Genomic DNA, 17,603 nt, shown 5'->3' on the forward strand with positions numbered 1-17,603 from the left:
AGTCCACTCCCAGGTTGTGTCCTCGTCACTGTTGACTGTGCTGACTCTTTGGCAGTGTGGAGCTCTCCCAGTTAAGATTCTCAATGTTTTGTTTTTTGCAGAGCCTGTGTCATCTTGGGGGTGATATTCCTTCTGTCATCCATATGTATAGTGGTCAAAGCCATCCATGACCTCTCAACTAGGCTGCTCCCAGAAGTGGTAAGGTCCTTCTTCTTCTTTCATAATCCTTCCTGGCAGTGCCAGCCCCTTGCCCTGCCTCTCACTGAAGGTTTATCTGGGGGAGTTGGGCAGGTTGAGAGAGAACAGACAATGTTTTGGGGGTCCAGAAGATCTCCTTGCAGGAATGCAAATGACTGGGCAAGTACTGGGACCTGTGTCCCTCTCCTTAGGTCGTTTGAGAATTTTAAAAGCAAGATGTCCATTTTGTAAAGAGAAATGGGGTTATTTTTGTGAAGCAGAGTGATCCAATCCATGTTGCTTGCATCTGTTGTTCTGTGTCCATTCAATGATTGTTGAAATATGAACTATTTTTTCGTTTGCACTTCAATTCAATACATAAATCTGTTTACGTTGAGTTTTCTGGCACAACTGACATTTGGATATGGAAACTGGAGGACACAATTTCTTATTAAAATATGTCTTTGACTGCTTTGTCCTCTAGGTGAGAGTCGTTACCCACACTCTGATCCTTTCCCCCGGCCCCATTATGAATTCTGAGAAGAGAAATATTTTTTACAATCTTCTACCATGCAGTCTTCATAGAAGGCAGCTGATTTGGTTACAAGGGAGGAAGATGCTGCCATTACAATAATTCCCTGTATATAAGTTGCAGCAGCAATTTGAATGCAAAATACAGGCTCTTCTCTTAGGATGTGATTTGATTTGCACTTGGCTACATCTTCCACCTAATGTAAGGCCAAAATGATTAGACCTTCAATTTCACTTTTAAAAAAATAAATTAATCCTTTTTAGGGTGATGTATTTGTATGTGTGTGGATATGTGTTTTTATAGAAAAGATGAATATGAAGTGAGACATTCTCCTGCATTTAGTAGAGGCATTACAGTGGCTGCTTTAAGTTGTTTTGCTGCACCCTGTAAAACTGAGATTAAAGCCTTCCCTTTAATAATTCACCAGGATCTTAACTGTAATTTATCCCTGCAGTTGGCCAGAAGATTATTCTGTCATATCTCAGTGACGGGGGAAGATCAATACCGGGATAGGAATGTACCTATTTATGGCATTTAGTCTTTTTCGGAAGAGAGAGTTCAAGAAGATATTCCTGTTATTGCACCTCTGTGCTCTTCATCTCCTAATTACCGTAGTCTCACCCTGATCCCCCCCGGTTGCCCAGTGTCTTGGACTCTTCCATCCTTTTTCCCCCCAGACTTGCTCGCCTGTGTCCCACCCTGCCAGAATCTGAATCTTAGGGAAGACATGAAGGCGCCGAGTATGATTATACATGGTAGATGTCAGGAAACATCTCTGCATTTTACAGGGAGAGGAAATGTGCCTCAACTCTGAGAAATGTGTATGGGTGGGAATTTTCAGCACCGTGCCAGTTGACGCATTAATTTATTTGGGCATTAAAAATTAATTTCTGGCAGGACTACCTTGGTGTGGAATAGATAACTGTGCTCACAGGCCCTTGTAGAGGGCCTCCTTGTTTTTCTCTTGATAGCTGAACCACTTCTGGCTGGGGACAAATTCTTACTATCCCATGGCGCAAATAACTCTTCTGAGAAGCAGCTCCCTGACTGAAATCCCACCTCACGGTATAAATGCCTAATGTGGGGTTCAGAGAGGGTGAAGAGCTCCATGGTTGTACCAGGACTATCCCTGTCCTTAGAGAACTCGTGCCTACTACTTCTGTTATCAGTTCTGGTTTGGGATTTAAAAACCACACCTATTGACGGTCATCTCGTCAGAATTCCAAAAAGGTATAAAGTGGTTTTGTTGGTTGTATTTCGTGTTTTTTAAGACTTCAGAGGAGCTTTCAAGCTGGGTGAGCTCCCATCTCCAGAGGGGGAGGCCCTCTAACCGGCTGAGCGGCACAGAGGCCAGGTCAGCCTTGCAGGGTCACAGCCCACGGTGGTTCCGTCCTGGGTCTCCTGGTTCCCTTGCTCTGCCCTAGAAGTTGGCAGAAGACGGCAGGCGGAAGCCGGGCCCCGATCCCTGGCCTGCTGTGATTCAAAATGAGCCTTCGTCCACAAAGCCTCATCTAAATTAGGAGTCACAAACTCAAATGCCTGCAGAAGCCTGTCCTGAAACAAAAATGGGAGAGATGGGCCGGGTCTGTGGCAACCAGAGAGTGAGTATGTGCCCAGATGCGGGAATTGTCATGCCGGATGTGCACCACGTGGAGGACTCCTTGTCAGATCTCCCGAGGTTTCAAGAAAAAGTAGAAACCTATGTTTAATGTGAAATAAATGGACAACTAATTTAAAACATTTGACTGCTCTGGTGGGGAGTGGGTGGATCATTTCATGCAGGTCACACACAGCGTGCCGCTGGGCTGCTCCTGGGGAGTGCTGCTACTGCTGGTGGAAACCAGGCTGTGCGTGTAGCATCCGGGTGAGACCAGGGAGGTTGCTCTTTAGGGCCGTGATACCGTAGACTTAGCTCTGAGTTGCACCCACCCATACCCTGAACTGCAGAACTGCATTTTCTGTGGGCTTTCTGTCCAGCTGTGACCATAGATTCTGTCAGAAGTGGCATCTTCCTTCCCACAGCAGCCTTCTTAATTCAGCTGCATGGTTCTCAGAGTGGAAATAATTGCAAGAATGGATAAGTTTTGAATAAGAGGACTGTGCAGTTAGGAATTTCCCAACCGTGAAGTCTCTTGGCCATGAGCCTTGCTGGTGTTGCCTGCCCCTCGGGGTTTTGCTGGAGAAATCAGGCCAGCCCGGCGGAGGGCCTCGTGAGCAGATGGCATGAGCCTGCTCCCTCACACCCTGCCGTCGGTCGCCTTGGACGGTTAATGAAACAGGTTCTAAAGAGCCTTCTCTGAAATGCTTGAATGGGCTTTAGTTCTGCAAGTTGGGAGGAGAGTGGGCAGTGCCACAAATGTAGTAGCGCTTGCACTAGCCTTGTGCAGATGGGTTGCTGGCTATTTATTTATTTTAGCAAGAATGAAAAGTTTTATTTGTTTAGTTTTAAATGTCAAAATATTAAGGGGGTGCAAATGTTTGTGTTACATGGATAGCCTGTGTAATGCTTAAGTCGGGCTTTTATTGTGCCCATCCCCAGAATACTGTTTGTCATACCCGCCAGGCTCCCACCCTCCCCCCTTCCTGGTTTCCAATGTCCTTTGCATCTCTTTGTGCCCGTTTGTACCCATCGTTTAGCTCCCAAACACGCGGTGTTTGTTTTTCCATTCCTGAGATACTTCCTTTAGGATAATGGTCTCCAGTTCCATCCAAGTTGCTGCAAAAGATGTTATTTCATTGGAAAGAAAGGTTTTAAACCTGAGTGAGCAGGTTCCAGCAATCCATGACACTACTTACCTTCTGTCTGCCTCACCAACTACACCTGTTTTCTAAATTTATTTTTATTTTTTTAATTGACAAGTAAAAGTTGTATACCTTTATGGTGTACAGCGTAATGTTTTGATAGAGGTACACGTCGTGGAGTGGCTAATACGGGTTGCTTTAAAAGGAGCACCACGCTCTTCCCGTCCTTATCCCCGCCAGCCGCACCCTGGACAGGTGGCGTGCTGCTTTTCACCAGAACCTGGGAGCTCTAAAGCTGTACTGATCTTTCCGAGGTTGTCAACCTGGTGGTGGCAGAGTCTGGACTGGAACCCTGCTCTCGTTGTCCAGGGATATCGTGGCCCAGGTGCTGTGGGCCTCGAGGGCCCTGCTGCCCACTGGTGTTGGGGTTTGGCCCTCCTGTCTCTTCTCCTCACACTCCCCGAGGGCAGTGCTGCCACGGGCTGTCCCACAGGGAGGGTCCCCAGCATTCCTGGCTATTCCTGCCACTTCCACCCCTTTCTGCATGGGCCCTTTCTGCTCTGTGCCGCCGACCAGGATGTGGCCCCACTGTCTTGTCTCTGGAAACCCACAAGCAGGTGAACCGAGCAGCAGCTGGGGCTGCAGTAGGACAGCATGGGGTGAGGGGGTCACGGGATGCCTGGGACATGTGGAAGGTGGTGCTGCAGTGAAGCTGCTGAGCCTGTGGCCGGGAGGTGGGCGTGTGCAGACCTGTCCCCGGTGCAGTCCCTCTGCCTCCTCTCAACTGCAAAGCCACAGGCACGTCACATTGTCTCCCTGGCTTCCTCACGTGCAAAGCGGAGATGACACCTACATCAGAGGTTCAGGATGAGGATGGAATGGGCAGTTATTTAGGAGGTTGATGCTACTGTGGAGGCCGCAGCTGCCCTGCACGGTGAGGCTGAGGTGCCCATCAGAGTTGTTCCGGTTCATGACCGAGGTCATTTCAGGCTGGGCTCCCCAGCCCCGCCTCCCTGCCTCCTGGGCTCCCCCTGACTGTGGACACCACACGTTCAGTTGTGGCTGCTCTTGTGCTTGGTTTGGGGGGCCCCCTGGCCTCTGGGGCTCCTGCCCTGGTTCCCTGGGCAGAGCTGGTGTTGCTCTCTCTCGGACTTCAGACAGCCACAGCTCACTTTGGGCCAATCCCTTGGAGAACACTGGACGAGCCGTCGGAAGACCTGACCTCTGAGCCTACCTCACCCCTCGTGGGCTAGGTGACTTTCAGCAAATCACTCCTCCTCTCTGAGCAAGTTTCCTCATTTGTAAACGGGGCCTAGTACCACCTACTCCACCGCAGACAGGGTGAGCCGTCAGTGATGAACGTGGAGGTGCTTTAGAAACTGTCGCACGCTTTAGAAGGGAACAAGATGATATGTCATTTCTGATTCTGTGGTTCTGGAGGTCCCATCTTTGACCCTGAGCTTTCTCTCTGTGTCCTGATCCGTGACCACCCCGTTAGCTGCCTCTGCCCTGAGTAGTCGTGACTTCTTCACCTTGAGCTCGTGGCCAGTGTCTGGGCCCCATCTCCTTAAGTGGCCATGTAGCCATAACATAGGTTACCATTATGGTTACAATAATGAAGAGTCACACGTTGGCAGTAAATGATACGCAGCCGTATGTTGTTACTGATAATAACTGTTGCTATTTGAGCGTCTGCTCATCTCCAGACCAACCCTCTGCCGAGGCACGGGGCATTCAAAGTCCGATAGGGATAATGCCCAGAGTGTTCTCATTGCTCTGCAAAGCACTTTAATTCTCAGAGGATGTGGCTGCTGCTCCCAGGGAGCTCCCAGCTGGGGAGAGACCCCTGAGCTGACTCATTAACTGCGTGGTGGTAAGGGCTGTACTAGAGGCGATCACATGAGCACACAGAGAAGGCTGTTGTGTCCAGCCGGGGGTGGGGGAGTGCGAGGCCCTTCCGGGAGGAGCAGACCCTGCGCGTGACATCTGAAGGAAGGGTGGTTGCTAGCAAGGCCGGAGATGAGAGGGACCAGGCACGGGAGGAGTGCATCCAGGCCGGGCCACGGCCACACGTTCTGTGTGAGCCTGCGTTCGCTCTCGTGTCTTTGCTTCCTGTTTATACAAGAGTCTCTGAGTAGAAGGAGGGAGGGAAGAGAGGAAAACACAAAGCAGGAGGAGGCAAAAGGAAGAAAAGGAAAACGACTTTTTGTTGTAAGTCTGCAATGATGCCTAGCAAGATTTTGTTAGTTTCTTCTTCCTTGAGTAGCAATATTGCCCTTCCCAGCCCCGCTTGTCTATCTCCTCCCTAAACTTTTGCCCCAAATTCCATCCCATCTGCTAGGACTAAGCAGCTTCACTCCAGCACCAAAAGGGAGCCCCTCTCAGTCACTCATTTTCCTGCAGGCAGCTAGTCATTAGCTCTGTTTTGTTTCCGGTGCCTGGAGGTGGTGGCGGTGGTGTCTGGCGGGGTGGCCACGTCCTCTCGTGGGAGCATCCCTGCAACACGTGGTGCCGGGCGTGTCACTCTTGCAGGCTGGGCTGGTGCTGCAGACTGTCTGGACATCCACGGTGTTCCTGCTAGAGCCTCAGATGGTATTCCACTCTCACAAACAAAATGGGAAATAAAACTTGGCAGGGATATTTTAGATTTGGATTTTGTCAAAAGATGATATTACGACAAATTTAGTTGTAGAGCAAAATGGGTTTTATTCGTGGTTCATGAATTGGGGCAGCCTAAGCCCCACAAAATAGAATGAGCTCCCACCGGGCAAGGGCAGGACAGTGGGTGTAGGGAGGCAGGAGCGAGGAAACAGCCGTAGAAGAGAAGCCGATTGGTTAACATCAGGTTACTTCCGGTTACTTTTCTGCATGAGTTAAAGCAGAGGGGACTTCCTTATTATGCTAACTTAGTTAGACTGGACTCTTCTATTCTGGGGAAAAACTAGTCTACTTGGAGATCCATCTGTTTCTTTAAAGTCTCAGTTGGATTATGTGATGTTTAGCATGAGTGGCTCCATTTTGCTTTGGTCTGGTCTGCTCTATTGGGCTTAGTGCAGGAGCTTGGTCCAAAACAGTGGCCTCCTGTCATTTTTTGTTTGTTTGTTTTACAGACAGGGTCTTGCTCCGTTGCCCAGGCTGGTCTCAAACACCTGGCCTCAAGCAATCCTCCTGCCCTGGTCTCCCAAAGTGCTGAGATTTCAGGTGTGAGCCACTGTGCCCAGCTAGTTTTGTTTAACAATTTGCAAGTCCATAGCCAAAAAACTTTTCCCAAGATTTCTTACTTGCAGAGGTCATTGTGATTCTTGGATTTGTAGGGTTTTGAGTATGCAAAGTATTTAGCATTTGGCCTGTATCTTGGGTTGGTAGGAGTTATTTATACCTTCTTCAGGTGTTTATTTTCTTGCTCTCAGTGAATTTTGCCTTGTAGGAGGACAGAGACAGCCACACCTCCCTTCTTCCCACAGCCCTGTCTTTAGTACAAGCTACGGTTTGTCCTCTCCCCTGTCCTTCCTGCCCACTCAGGGCCTCTCCCCTCCCCACAGTTAAGGCTTTGAGCTTCCTGTGTGCTGCCCTCCTTGGAAATCTTGCTTCTACACTCGTTCCTTCTTTTTCTGTTATCTCCTAGTCACTGCCTGCCTGCTGCTTCCTTCCCAGGCCTTGACTTTCAGGCCCCGCTCCCTGACTCTGCCACTCTTGCCAGTGCTCTAGCTGAAGATGCTTATCCCTTCCTTTGTATCCCTTTTGACACCCAGGTCCAAACCCTGCCTCCCCTCAGCCTGTCCTGGCAGGAGATTGGTCATGGCATCCCTTTGGAGGCAGGGAACATTGAAGAGGAGGAAATGAGGGAGAATGGTGGGGGAGTGCAGTCAAGGCCCAGTTTGGGGCCAGGTGAGTAGTTTCCTAGAGTTGCTGCCCGCCCAGTCAGCATGTCTGCCTGGGGGCTTCTGAAGCAAGTACCACGGTGAGTGAGTTTCTAAAGGTTCCCTCGGCAGGAGTGAGTGCTCTGAGGCCGTGTAGCACTGGGGTTAAGGATATGGGAGCTAAAGCCTGGGAGATCCCAACTCTGTAGGTTGTTTAATCCTTCAATTCCTGCCTCCACCTTCTTTGTTTGTAAAATGGAAATAATAGGGTACCTTCTTTATGAGATTATTAAGAACATAAAATAAAAAGATGTAGGGGATGTGCTTAGCATATAACTGTTGAAGGAATGTTGGCCGACATTATTGCTGTTGGAATAGAGAAGAGACTTCTAAGGAGCTTGCATGGCTCTAGGTCTAGAAGGTTAGGCTGCATTGAACTGTCCAGGAAATGCCTTCACGGATGCTCTTCTCAGCTCAGGCAGATATTGCTGTAGTCTCCTTCTTATATAATAACCTGTTAATTCCTGGATGCACCATCAGCAATAGAGAGGTTCATCTTCAAGTAGTGTAGCTCTAATTTGAGAGTTGTATTGAACTAATACTTAAAGAAAAAAAACCAAACAAACAGTATACATGATCAAAGTCCTCAGCATCTGGCCATCACCATCTCCCCAGCACTGCACAGAGAAAGGCAGAAATCATGGTGTCAGACTGTCAGTGGTGTCCCACTCTTGTTACTTCAGACAGAATAATTCCATGACTTCAGCGAGACTGGCCTCTTTATTCATCCTGGAGCCAAGAACCTACCAGCTTTGAAACAGAAGAGAACTGAGCGCAGATAAAAGTGGATTATTACTGGTTTGAGTGAGTTCAGGGAGAAGAGAGGGTTCAGAAATAGACCTACACATAGCTAGGTATTCAGCAAAGGTGCCAAGGTAATTCAGTGGGGGAAAGAAGGTCTCCTCAACAAATGGTGCTGTGTCAACTGGACAGCCGTATGGACAAAAATGGGCATCAACCTTTACGCAAAAATTAACTCAAAATGGATCATAAGCCTCGATGTAAAACCTGAAACTATAAAACTTCTAGAAGGGGGGAAAAAAAAAAGAGAGAAAAATTGTTGCAACCTTGGGATAGACAAAGATTTCTTAAATATGGCACCAAAGTCATGAACCATGAATCAAAACGTTGAAAATTGGACTTCATTAAAATAAAAACCGCTTTGCTCTTCCAAGATATCATTAAGAGAATGACAAGATAGCACAGATACAACATATATCAGACAAAGGTCTTGTATCCAGAATGTATAAAGAATTGTTGAATAAGAAGGCAAACAACCCAGTAAGAAAATGGGCAAAAGATTTATACAGAAATTCACAATAGGAGATAAATGAATGGCTAATAAGCACATGAAAAGATGCTTAACATTATTAGTCATCAGGGAATTACAAATTAAACCACTCCATATCCATTAGAACAGTAGTCCCTACCCCCTGGGCTGTGGACTGTTACCAGTCCGTGGCCTCTTAGTAACTGGGCCACACAGCAAGAGGTGAGCAGCGGGAGAGTGAGTGAAGGTTCTATATTTACAACCACTCCCCATCACTGGCATCACTGCCTGAGCTCTGCCTCCTGTCAGATCAGCAGTGGCATTAGATTCTCACAGGAGCACGAATCCTACTGTAAACTGCACATGCGAGGGATCTAGGTTGTGTGTTACTTGTGAGAATCTAATGCCTGATGATCTGAGGTGGTGATGTTAGTGCTGGGGAGCAGCTGCAAATACAGATTACCATTAGCAGAGAGGTTTGCACAGAGACCATAATAAATCAATTGCTTGCAGACTCACATCAGAACCCTATCATTGAGTGGCAAGTGACAAGTAAACTGCATCTGGTGGCAGGCTTTAAGTCAGAATCCAATACTTATTTTAGTCCGCGTGTGATGTGCCCATTATTTTATTTGCCACTTCTGTCTGCACTTCTTTCCCGCACTGCACACTTGTCTCAGTCACAGTTTTGGCAAGGCCACAAGCTAACCCTAACAAAAATGAGTAAAAACCAACGTCACTGGAGAGCTTCTTTGAAAAGGGGGAAAGACCCAATGATGAGAGAGCAGAAGACTCTAAGACTACCGACAAAATGAAAGATGCATTTAAAAGAAAATACCAAGAGTCCTACTTAAGTTATGGGTTCATTGCAACAGGTGATTCACATTCTCCAAGCCCACTTTGTATAATATGTGGTGACCGGCTATTCAATGAAGCCATGAAACCTTTAAAACTGCTTGGCCACGTGGAGACCAAGTACCCCACATTAAAAGACAAGCCTTTGGAGTTTATCAAAAGAAAAAAACGTAAACACAAAGATGAGAAGCAATTATTGAAGGCCACCACTTCATCAAGTGTGTCTGCACTGAGAGCATCCTTCTTAGTGGCTAGCCGCATTGCTGAAGCTAAGAAGCCCTTTACTATTGGTGAAGAGCTGATCCTGACTGCTGCTGAGGACATTTGCCGTGAGCTTTTAGGAGAGGCTACAGTTCAAAAGGTGGCATGTGTTCCTCTTTTGGCCAGCACCATAACTAGATGAATTAATGAAATAGCAGAGGATATTGAGGCACAATTGTTAGGATTAATGAGTCACCGTGGTACACAATCCAGGTTGATGAGTCTACTGATGTTGACAACAAGGCAACAATGCTTGTTTTTGTGCGACATATTTTTCAGGAGGATGTGCCTGAGGATATGTTATGTGCACTTTTGTTGCCAACCAACACCACAGCTGCAGAGCTATTCAAGTCTTTGAATGATTACATATCAGGAAAACTGAATTGGTCATTTTGTGTCGGTATATGCACTGATGGAACAGCTGCCATGACTGGACGGCTTTCTGGTTTCACCATTTGTGTCCAGGAGGTCGCTTCTGAATGTGAGTCTACACACTGTGACATCTATGGAGAAATGTTGGCTCGCCAGAAAATGTCACCTGAACTAAACAATGCTTTGCAGGATGTGATTAAAATTATCAACCACATTAAAGTACATGCCTTTAATTCAACGTCTGTTCGTGTAGCTCTGTGAGGAAATGGACACACAGCACACACGTCTTCTCTTATACAGAGAAGTGAGATGGTTTCTAAAGGTAGATCACTGGTCAGAGTTTTTGAGTTATGGGAGCCACTCCTAAGACTTCTTTTTAGAAAAACAGCCAGCAATCATAGCACATTTTAGTGACACAGAATTGGGTGCAAACCTTGCTGACTTGTATGACATATTCAACCTGCTCAACGAGCTCAATCTGTCACTTCAGGCAAGAATGACAGCTGTGTTCAAGTCAGCAGATAAAGTGGCTTCGTTCAAAGCCAAACTGGAATTATGGGGACAACAAGGGAACATTGGGATTTTTGACATGTTTCAAACACTAGCAGAGGTTTTGAAAGAGACTGAGCTGGGGCCTTCTTTCTCCCAGCTGGCGCATGATCACCTAGCTCAGCCTTCAAAAGAGTTTGAGCTTACTTCCCAACCACAAAAGACCCCCAAACTGGGAAAGAATCGATCTGCGACCCATTTGTGAATAAGCCGGGTGAATCAACTTTGCCCGTGCTCGACGAGAATCAACTGCTTGAGATCGCAAATGATGGTGGCCTTAAAAGTCTGTTTGAGACAAATTCAAATCTCCATATGTTCTGGATTAAAGTCAAGGTGGAATATCCTGAGATTGCCACAAAAGCACTCAAAAGCTTGCTTCTATTTCCTACATCCTATCTTTGTGAAGCAGGATTTTCTGCAGTGACAGCAACCAAAATGAGACTATGGAGTAGACTGGACATGAGCAACACGCTTCGGGTGTCACTGTCTCCCGTCACCCCGAGATGGGACTATCTAGTTACAGGAAACAAGCTGAGGGGTCTCACTGATTCTGTATTATGGTGAGTTGCATAATTATTTCATTATATATTACAATGTAATAATAATAGAAATAAAATGCACAATAAACGTAATATGTGCTTGAATCGTCCCAAAACTACCCCCCCACCACCAGTCTGTGGAAAAATTGTCTTCCATGAAACCCAGTACTTGGTGTCAAAAATGTTAAGTACTGCTGCATTAGAATGTCTAAAATAAAAAAAAAAGAAGAAAAACCCTCAAAGACTGAAAAATGTGTAGAGTATCTGGAACTCTTATACACTGATGGTGAGGAAGTTAAATGATTACAACCACTTTGGAAAACAATTTGGAGGTTCCTTAAAAAGTCAAACATCTGTTCACCACATGACTTAACCATCTCATCCTTAGGTATTTACCCAAGGGAAATGAAAATACACGTCCACATAAAGACTCAGATGCAAATGTTTATTGTAGCTTTATTTCTAACATCAAAAGCTGGAAACCACCGAAATATATATCAACAGGTGATGGCTAAAGAAATTGTGGTACATTCACACAACGAAATACGAGTTGGCAATAAAGAGGAACTGCTGACCCATGCAGCAGCAGCACGGATAAATCTCAAGATAGTTAAGGTGGGTACCAGAAGCAATGCAAAAAGGAGCATGTACTGTATGACTCCATTTATTTAAATTTTTAGATACAAACTAATCTATAGTGACTAAGTAGATAGCGGTTGCCCGAGGATAGAGGCGGAGGGAGGGAGGAATTATTACAAAATCACAAGGAAACTTAGGGGTGGTGGAAATATTCTCTTGCTTTTGGTGTTAGTTTTGCTATATAAAGATATGTTAGTGCTGATCAAGGTGCTCTTTAAATATATTAAGTTCAAGTGCATCCAGGACCTGTGCTTGGCCACAAATGACCTCACATTGTGGTGCCAGATCAGAATCCTGCTAAGATCCATATAGGATAAATAGTTTAATTTGCTGTGAAGTGAGGGTGTTGTTAAATTTTATTTATTTATTTTTTAGAGATACGGTCTCACTCTGTTGCCCAGGTTGGAGTACAGTGGTGCAGTCATAGCTAACTGCAGCCTTGAACTCCTGGGCTCAAGGATCCTCCCACCTGAGTTTCCCAAAGCACTGGGATTACAGGCATGAGCCACCATGCCCAGCCTGAAGTGGGGTTTTATTTTCCTGTCTGTGACCCATATGTTCAGCACATGGGATGTTGACCTCACTGCTAAAAATTATACTATAAATAGACAATAATAAAAAGTGTATGATAAGAGGAGAAAGTGTAAATAGTAGGCTAAATATAGCAGCTGTCATGAGGAGCCTTTGCTGAAACATGACTGATCTCATGCACTTGCCAGAAACACCGGTGAAGTGCAGGGTGGTAGCCCAGGCTACAGAGAGTTTTAAGCCTCAGGAAGCATGGGCAGCTTATCTTGTTGGTGTTTTGCATACAGTATGATTTGTTTGTCAGCTTGTGCGTTACCTAGGAAATGACTGTGTGAGAGTCCCTGATTGGTTCTCTTTTCCTCACTCTGGAAGCCATGGATTTTAAGCAGGCTGTGAGTAGTCTGCCATGTTGTTCTATTCTGTTTGTTATGCCTCTTTGTGTTTTCTACTTCAAAAAAGTGCTTTTTAGCTTGATATCTCATTAGACCTTCACCGTGTTTCTGAAGAAGGCAGAGGTGTTAGACCCACTGCCATTTTATAATGAGGAAATACATTCTCAGACAAAGACATAAGATGGCTCCCTGTGGACTACATAATGTCAACGTCAGAGACATGGCGGATGGAACCAGGTCTCTCGACAACTGGTGGAGGCTCTTTCTCATCCATGGATTGCCTCCTGGAGTACCACAGAATTTGAGATCTGAACGTCAGCCTTCATGAAAAGCTAATGCAACTGGCTCAGTTTCCTGATGGAGGAAATATGGCCCAGAGACTCTGTCTCTCAGAAGATTCTGGAAAAAAAAAATCAAAGCCCAGGATTTTCCCACACTCTCCTGAATGGGAGTGAACCACCCCATCCCCCCTCCACCCCACAGCCTGCCCTGGGGGTGTCTGTGTCTTTAAAGATACTGGTGTTTATCAACTACGGTGTTCAAGGCTGAGTACTTTGCTATTCAAAAGCCTCTGTGCTTGACCTTGGGAAACTTATTTAATTTCTTGGTACTTATTTTTTTCCCTCTGGAATGTGAGAACAAACTTAGCACTTGTTCCTCTCTGCAAGGCTTTGAGAGCACTTTCTTATCTTTTGAAGAAAGAAAAACATTTTTTGAAAGGTGTTTGTTTAACAGTTTAAGGAAAATTTTTTTCATTCACTTCCCTAAGGGTAATATGAACAATGCAATCCTCATAACATTTCTCTGGCTTTTTTGTTTATTGTTTAGCTAATGGAGAGAATCATACTGAATGCTTTTTCTTATTTCTCAAGCTCTGACTAAAATACCCCTGTTTATGGGGTGCACACAATACATCCTAGCACAGCAGAGCAGTGGGGAGTGAGTTTTTCCAGTGATGAAGGCTCCTCCTATAAATTGTGATCCATCCTTCTATCACATGAGCAGTGTTATCACTTTGGAAAATTCTGCCCGAGACTGGAATATGAGTATTTTGTAACAAAGCCATACATTACTGAGTTGTGAGGGATACATTTGATACTTTTCTGGGAAGTAGCTTTGGGGCACTTGTTAAAGTTCTTAACCCTTAAATAATCCTATTAAATTGGGTTCTTTGATCATCCCAGTCTTCCTGCAAGAGTTGAGAAATTCTGAGACCAAGATGAACTGCATACAGGATTTTTCCCTAAACAGCTTTATAAGGAGAGGCTGAACATGGAAACCACGCTGGCTGCAGGTCCTTGGCTGTGTTAGGAGGGACCTGCAGACCTGCTCCTTTATTTTCTGTACAGTTAGCTCTTCCAGAGTGGGGTGGTGTATACGGAGAGGGTTGTAAGGGAAAACAGCTGTGAAGAGCCCTGGGCCTTGACACTTCCCCATACTGCTGGTGAGAAGCAGCATTGGTGAAAATTTGTGAGCATTGCCACCAAGTTCTGCCTGCTAGCCGTCTAGTTTAGCTAACCCTATCCTCCCTCCATTTGGAATTCCCCAAATACCACCCAGCCCCAATTTAGGTATCTGTCCTCTGTGGTCTGATGACAGCGCATGCTGATTGCTGTAGTAGCTCTCAGTACACTACAGCGTAATTTTTGGTCTACTTGTCTCTCCGGAGTAGACTGTAAACTCTTTGAGGACTAAAACTTGCTGTCCAACAAAGTGCCTAATACAGCACCTGGCATGTACCAGGAACTCAGTAAACGTTTGTAGAATGACTGAATTCATGTGTGCATGTGACCATTGGCCGTACCAGGCAAGTAGGCTAGTGCTGCACTTAGGAAAGGGGTGTAACCATGAGGAGTTTGTCTTTTAGGGAATCCCAAACACAGGCTGCCTAAGACCTTTCTGTGGACATTTTTACATACCTGTGGGAGAAAGACAGCAAAGGGGGCTTGTCCCAGACTACTCCCCCATGTTCATGACCTTGACTTCTTTTTTACCTCTGTGCTATGGTGCTAATAAATGTGAATAGGTGATATGCAGGTGGGGCAGCCCCCCCCCCCAAGGTCTGTCCAGAAAGTATCCAGCCATGTTAATGTAACGAGGATGGTTTGCATGACACAGATGTAACCAGGCAGTGACTTCACTGTACTAGTCATGGGGCACTAGATGCCACTGAGTAAGCATGTGCACTGTGTGGCCATTGCATTCAAAATGACTAAGCAAGTAGGACAACAAATCTGCATCAGATTTTGCATTAAGCTTGAACATTCCTCCACAGAAACTATTCAGATGATTCAGAGGGCAATGAGTGTAGGACAAATAAAAGTGTGGCACAAATGATTCAGAGATGTTCCAGAATCTGTTGAAAGTGATCCACATTCTGGAAGGCCTGCAACAAGCAGAACACCTGAGAATGTTGAACGTGTACGGGTTAGGTTAAGATATGCTGGGAGAACTGTGTGAGGTCCCAAGGCGCCTACTTTGAAAGGGGACTGAGGCGTCGTTGTCCTGTGTACAATGCTTCTTGTATCTTGTAGCTTCCTCAATAAATGTCTCTATTTTTCATATTACATGGCTGGATACTTTCTGGGCAGACCTTGTATATGGCCCCTTTAGCCCTCACCCCCGATTTTTGTATTTATACGCATATTTATGTCCATAGGAAACATAACATTGTTGTGTGTGTTATTCCATGAGTGGATATTGTACATAACATGCTGCAACTTTTTTACTCAACGTGTTTTTAAGATCTAGGATATTTATAAGGCTAATTGGTCATCATATAAATTCATGTACTTTAGACACTCCCCAGTTGATGAACATCTGGGATAGTTTCCTGTTTTTTACTATTACAAAGAGATTAGAATGAACATTGTTGTACTGCCATGGCAATGTGTAATGTGTGCAGATGGTGTTTCTCTAGGGTAAATACCTAGGAGTGGAATTTTGGCGTACTGGAGTATGCCCATGTTTTGTTTTTATAGATACTGCCAAGTTCCCTTTCAGGGTGGCTGCACCAATTTATGTTCTTCGAATGTCACCATTCTTGATATCTTCAAACTTTTCACAATTTTCCAGACTAATGGGTGAAAAATGGTATCTCATTTTAATTTGCTTTCCACTGGTTATTGGGGGAGCTGATTATAACTTTATATAAGTTCTTGTCCATTTGTGTTTCCTCTTCTGTACATTGCTGCTTTATGTGCTTTGCCCATTTTTCTATTGTTGTTACCTTTTTCTTACTGGTTTTTAGGAGTTATTTATATGTTCCAAGTACCATTCTTGTTATATATAAGTGGCAAATAATTTCTCCTAATTAGTTTTTCTTTTAATATTGTGTATCTTTTGCTGTAAGAAGTCCCCCCACCCCTTTCCATTTTGGTATGATCAAATTTACCAATCTTTTTCTTTATGAGGTTGTGGTGGTTTGTTTTTGTTGGGCTGGGGAGGATAAGAAAGCTACTGCCTTGATGCCTGAAGATATATACCTATGTTTTGTTTTAGTAGATGTAAACAATTAGACTTTAAAATTGTGTCTTTAATTCATCTAGAATTTATTTTTATGTTTAAGATGAAGTAGGGATCCAATTTTGTTGATTTCGTTTCTCAGACAAATATACAACTTTCCTAATATGATCTCAAAGGCCACCTTCATTCTATGCCAAGTTCCCATAGACGCATGATTGTCCCTGGATTTGTTGTTCTAGTCTATGGATCTGTTGGTTCCTTTTGTTCGAGAGCCATACTTTTAACCTTTCTGTAATTAAAATGAGTCAATGTTTGATCACCATCTTTTCTTGGATTTTCAAAGTGCTTTTGACTAATGTTGCATTTATAGTATAGTCCATACGGATTTCAAAATTGGTTTGTCAAATCTAATGAGAAATCCTGTTGGGGTGTGGTGTGAGGTTGCATTAAACTTACTAATTTTGAGAGTATTGGCTTGTTTTCACTATTGATTCCTCTCTTCTATTCCATCTTCCTCCAGTAAGCTTTTCTTTTATGTTTTTCGGTGAAATTTTTATTAGGGTTATTCCTTTATATTTTGTGAGTTTTATTGCTATTTTAAGTGCTTATATTAATTTTCTAAATTATTACTGCATAAGAAAGCTAATGATATTTGGATATTTATCTTGTTAGACTGTAACTTTGCTGATTTTTAAAATATTAGTTCTGTTTATCAATTGATTATTTTGGATTTGTTATATAATGATAGTTTTGTCTCTCCTTTCAAATTCCATGTTTCTTTTTCTTTTCTTTCTCATATTATGAGCCAGGATTTTCAGTACAATGTTGGCTAGCAAGGGTGATAACATGTATCCATTGGTTCTTACCGTAACAGAATTGCTTCTAAATTTCATCACTAAAGTGGTATGCTGCTGGCTTCGGAGAGACTCTTCCATTCCTTATTTGCTAAGAGGTTTGTTTGTTTGGTTTTTAAGTCATAAATAGTGTTGAATTTTGAATACTTTTTTTCTGTGTATACTGAGATGTTTCTTTTCATTTAAGATGTTAATATTTCAAATTAACTGATATTCTAATATTAAGGCATGTTTGAATTTTGGGGGAGAAACCCTATTTGGTTAAAGAGTATTATTCCTAAATCTATTACTGGACTCAATTTACTATTTTGTTTTGGATTTTTGCATCTATGCTCATAAGTAACATTGGTCTAAAGCCCCTGTCCTTTGTACCACATGTAATGACTTAGGAAGCGTCTCTTCTTTGTATGTGCTATGATGTCTGGCTTTAATGTAAGATTTATCTATTCATTTAAGTTGTAGTAGAACTTACCTGCAAAACTGGACCTGTTGGCTTTTGGAGAGGATA

General features: G+C 44.2%; 1 protein-coding gene across 1 annotated transcript in view; it reads left to right on the forward strand.

Moving 5' to 3' along the window:
* TMEM163 (transmembrane protein 163) overlaps positions 1-17,603 on the forward strand; it is a 223,337-nt gene that overhangs the window by 178,207 nt on the left and 27,527 nt on the right. The window contains exon 5 of the mRNA XM_045559143.1: positions 102-198. Within this exon, the coding sequence (XP_045415099.1) occupies positions 102-198 (97 nt within the window). The remainder of the gene's footprint in view (positions 1-101; positions 199-17,603) is intronic.

Source organism: Lemur catta, chromosome 8 (genome assembly GCF_020740605.2).
Source record: "Lemur catta isolate mLemCat1 chromosome 8, mLemCat1.pri, whole genome shotgun sequence".
NCBI lineage: Eukaryota > Metazoa > Chordata > Mammalia > Primates > Lemuridae > Lemur > Lemur catta.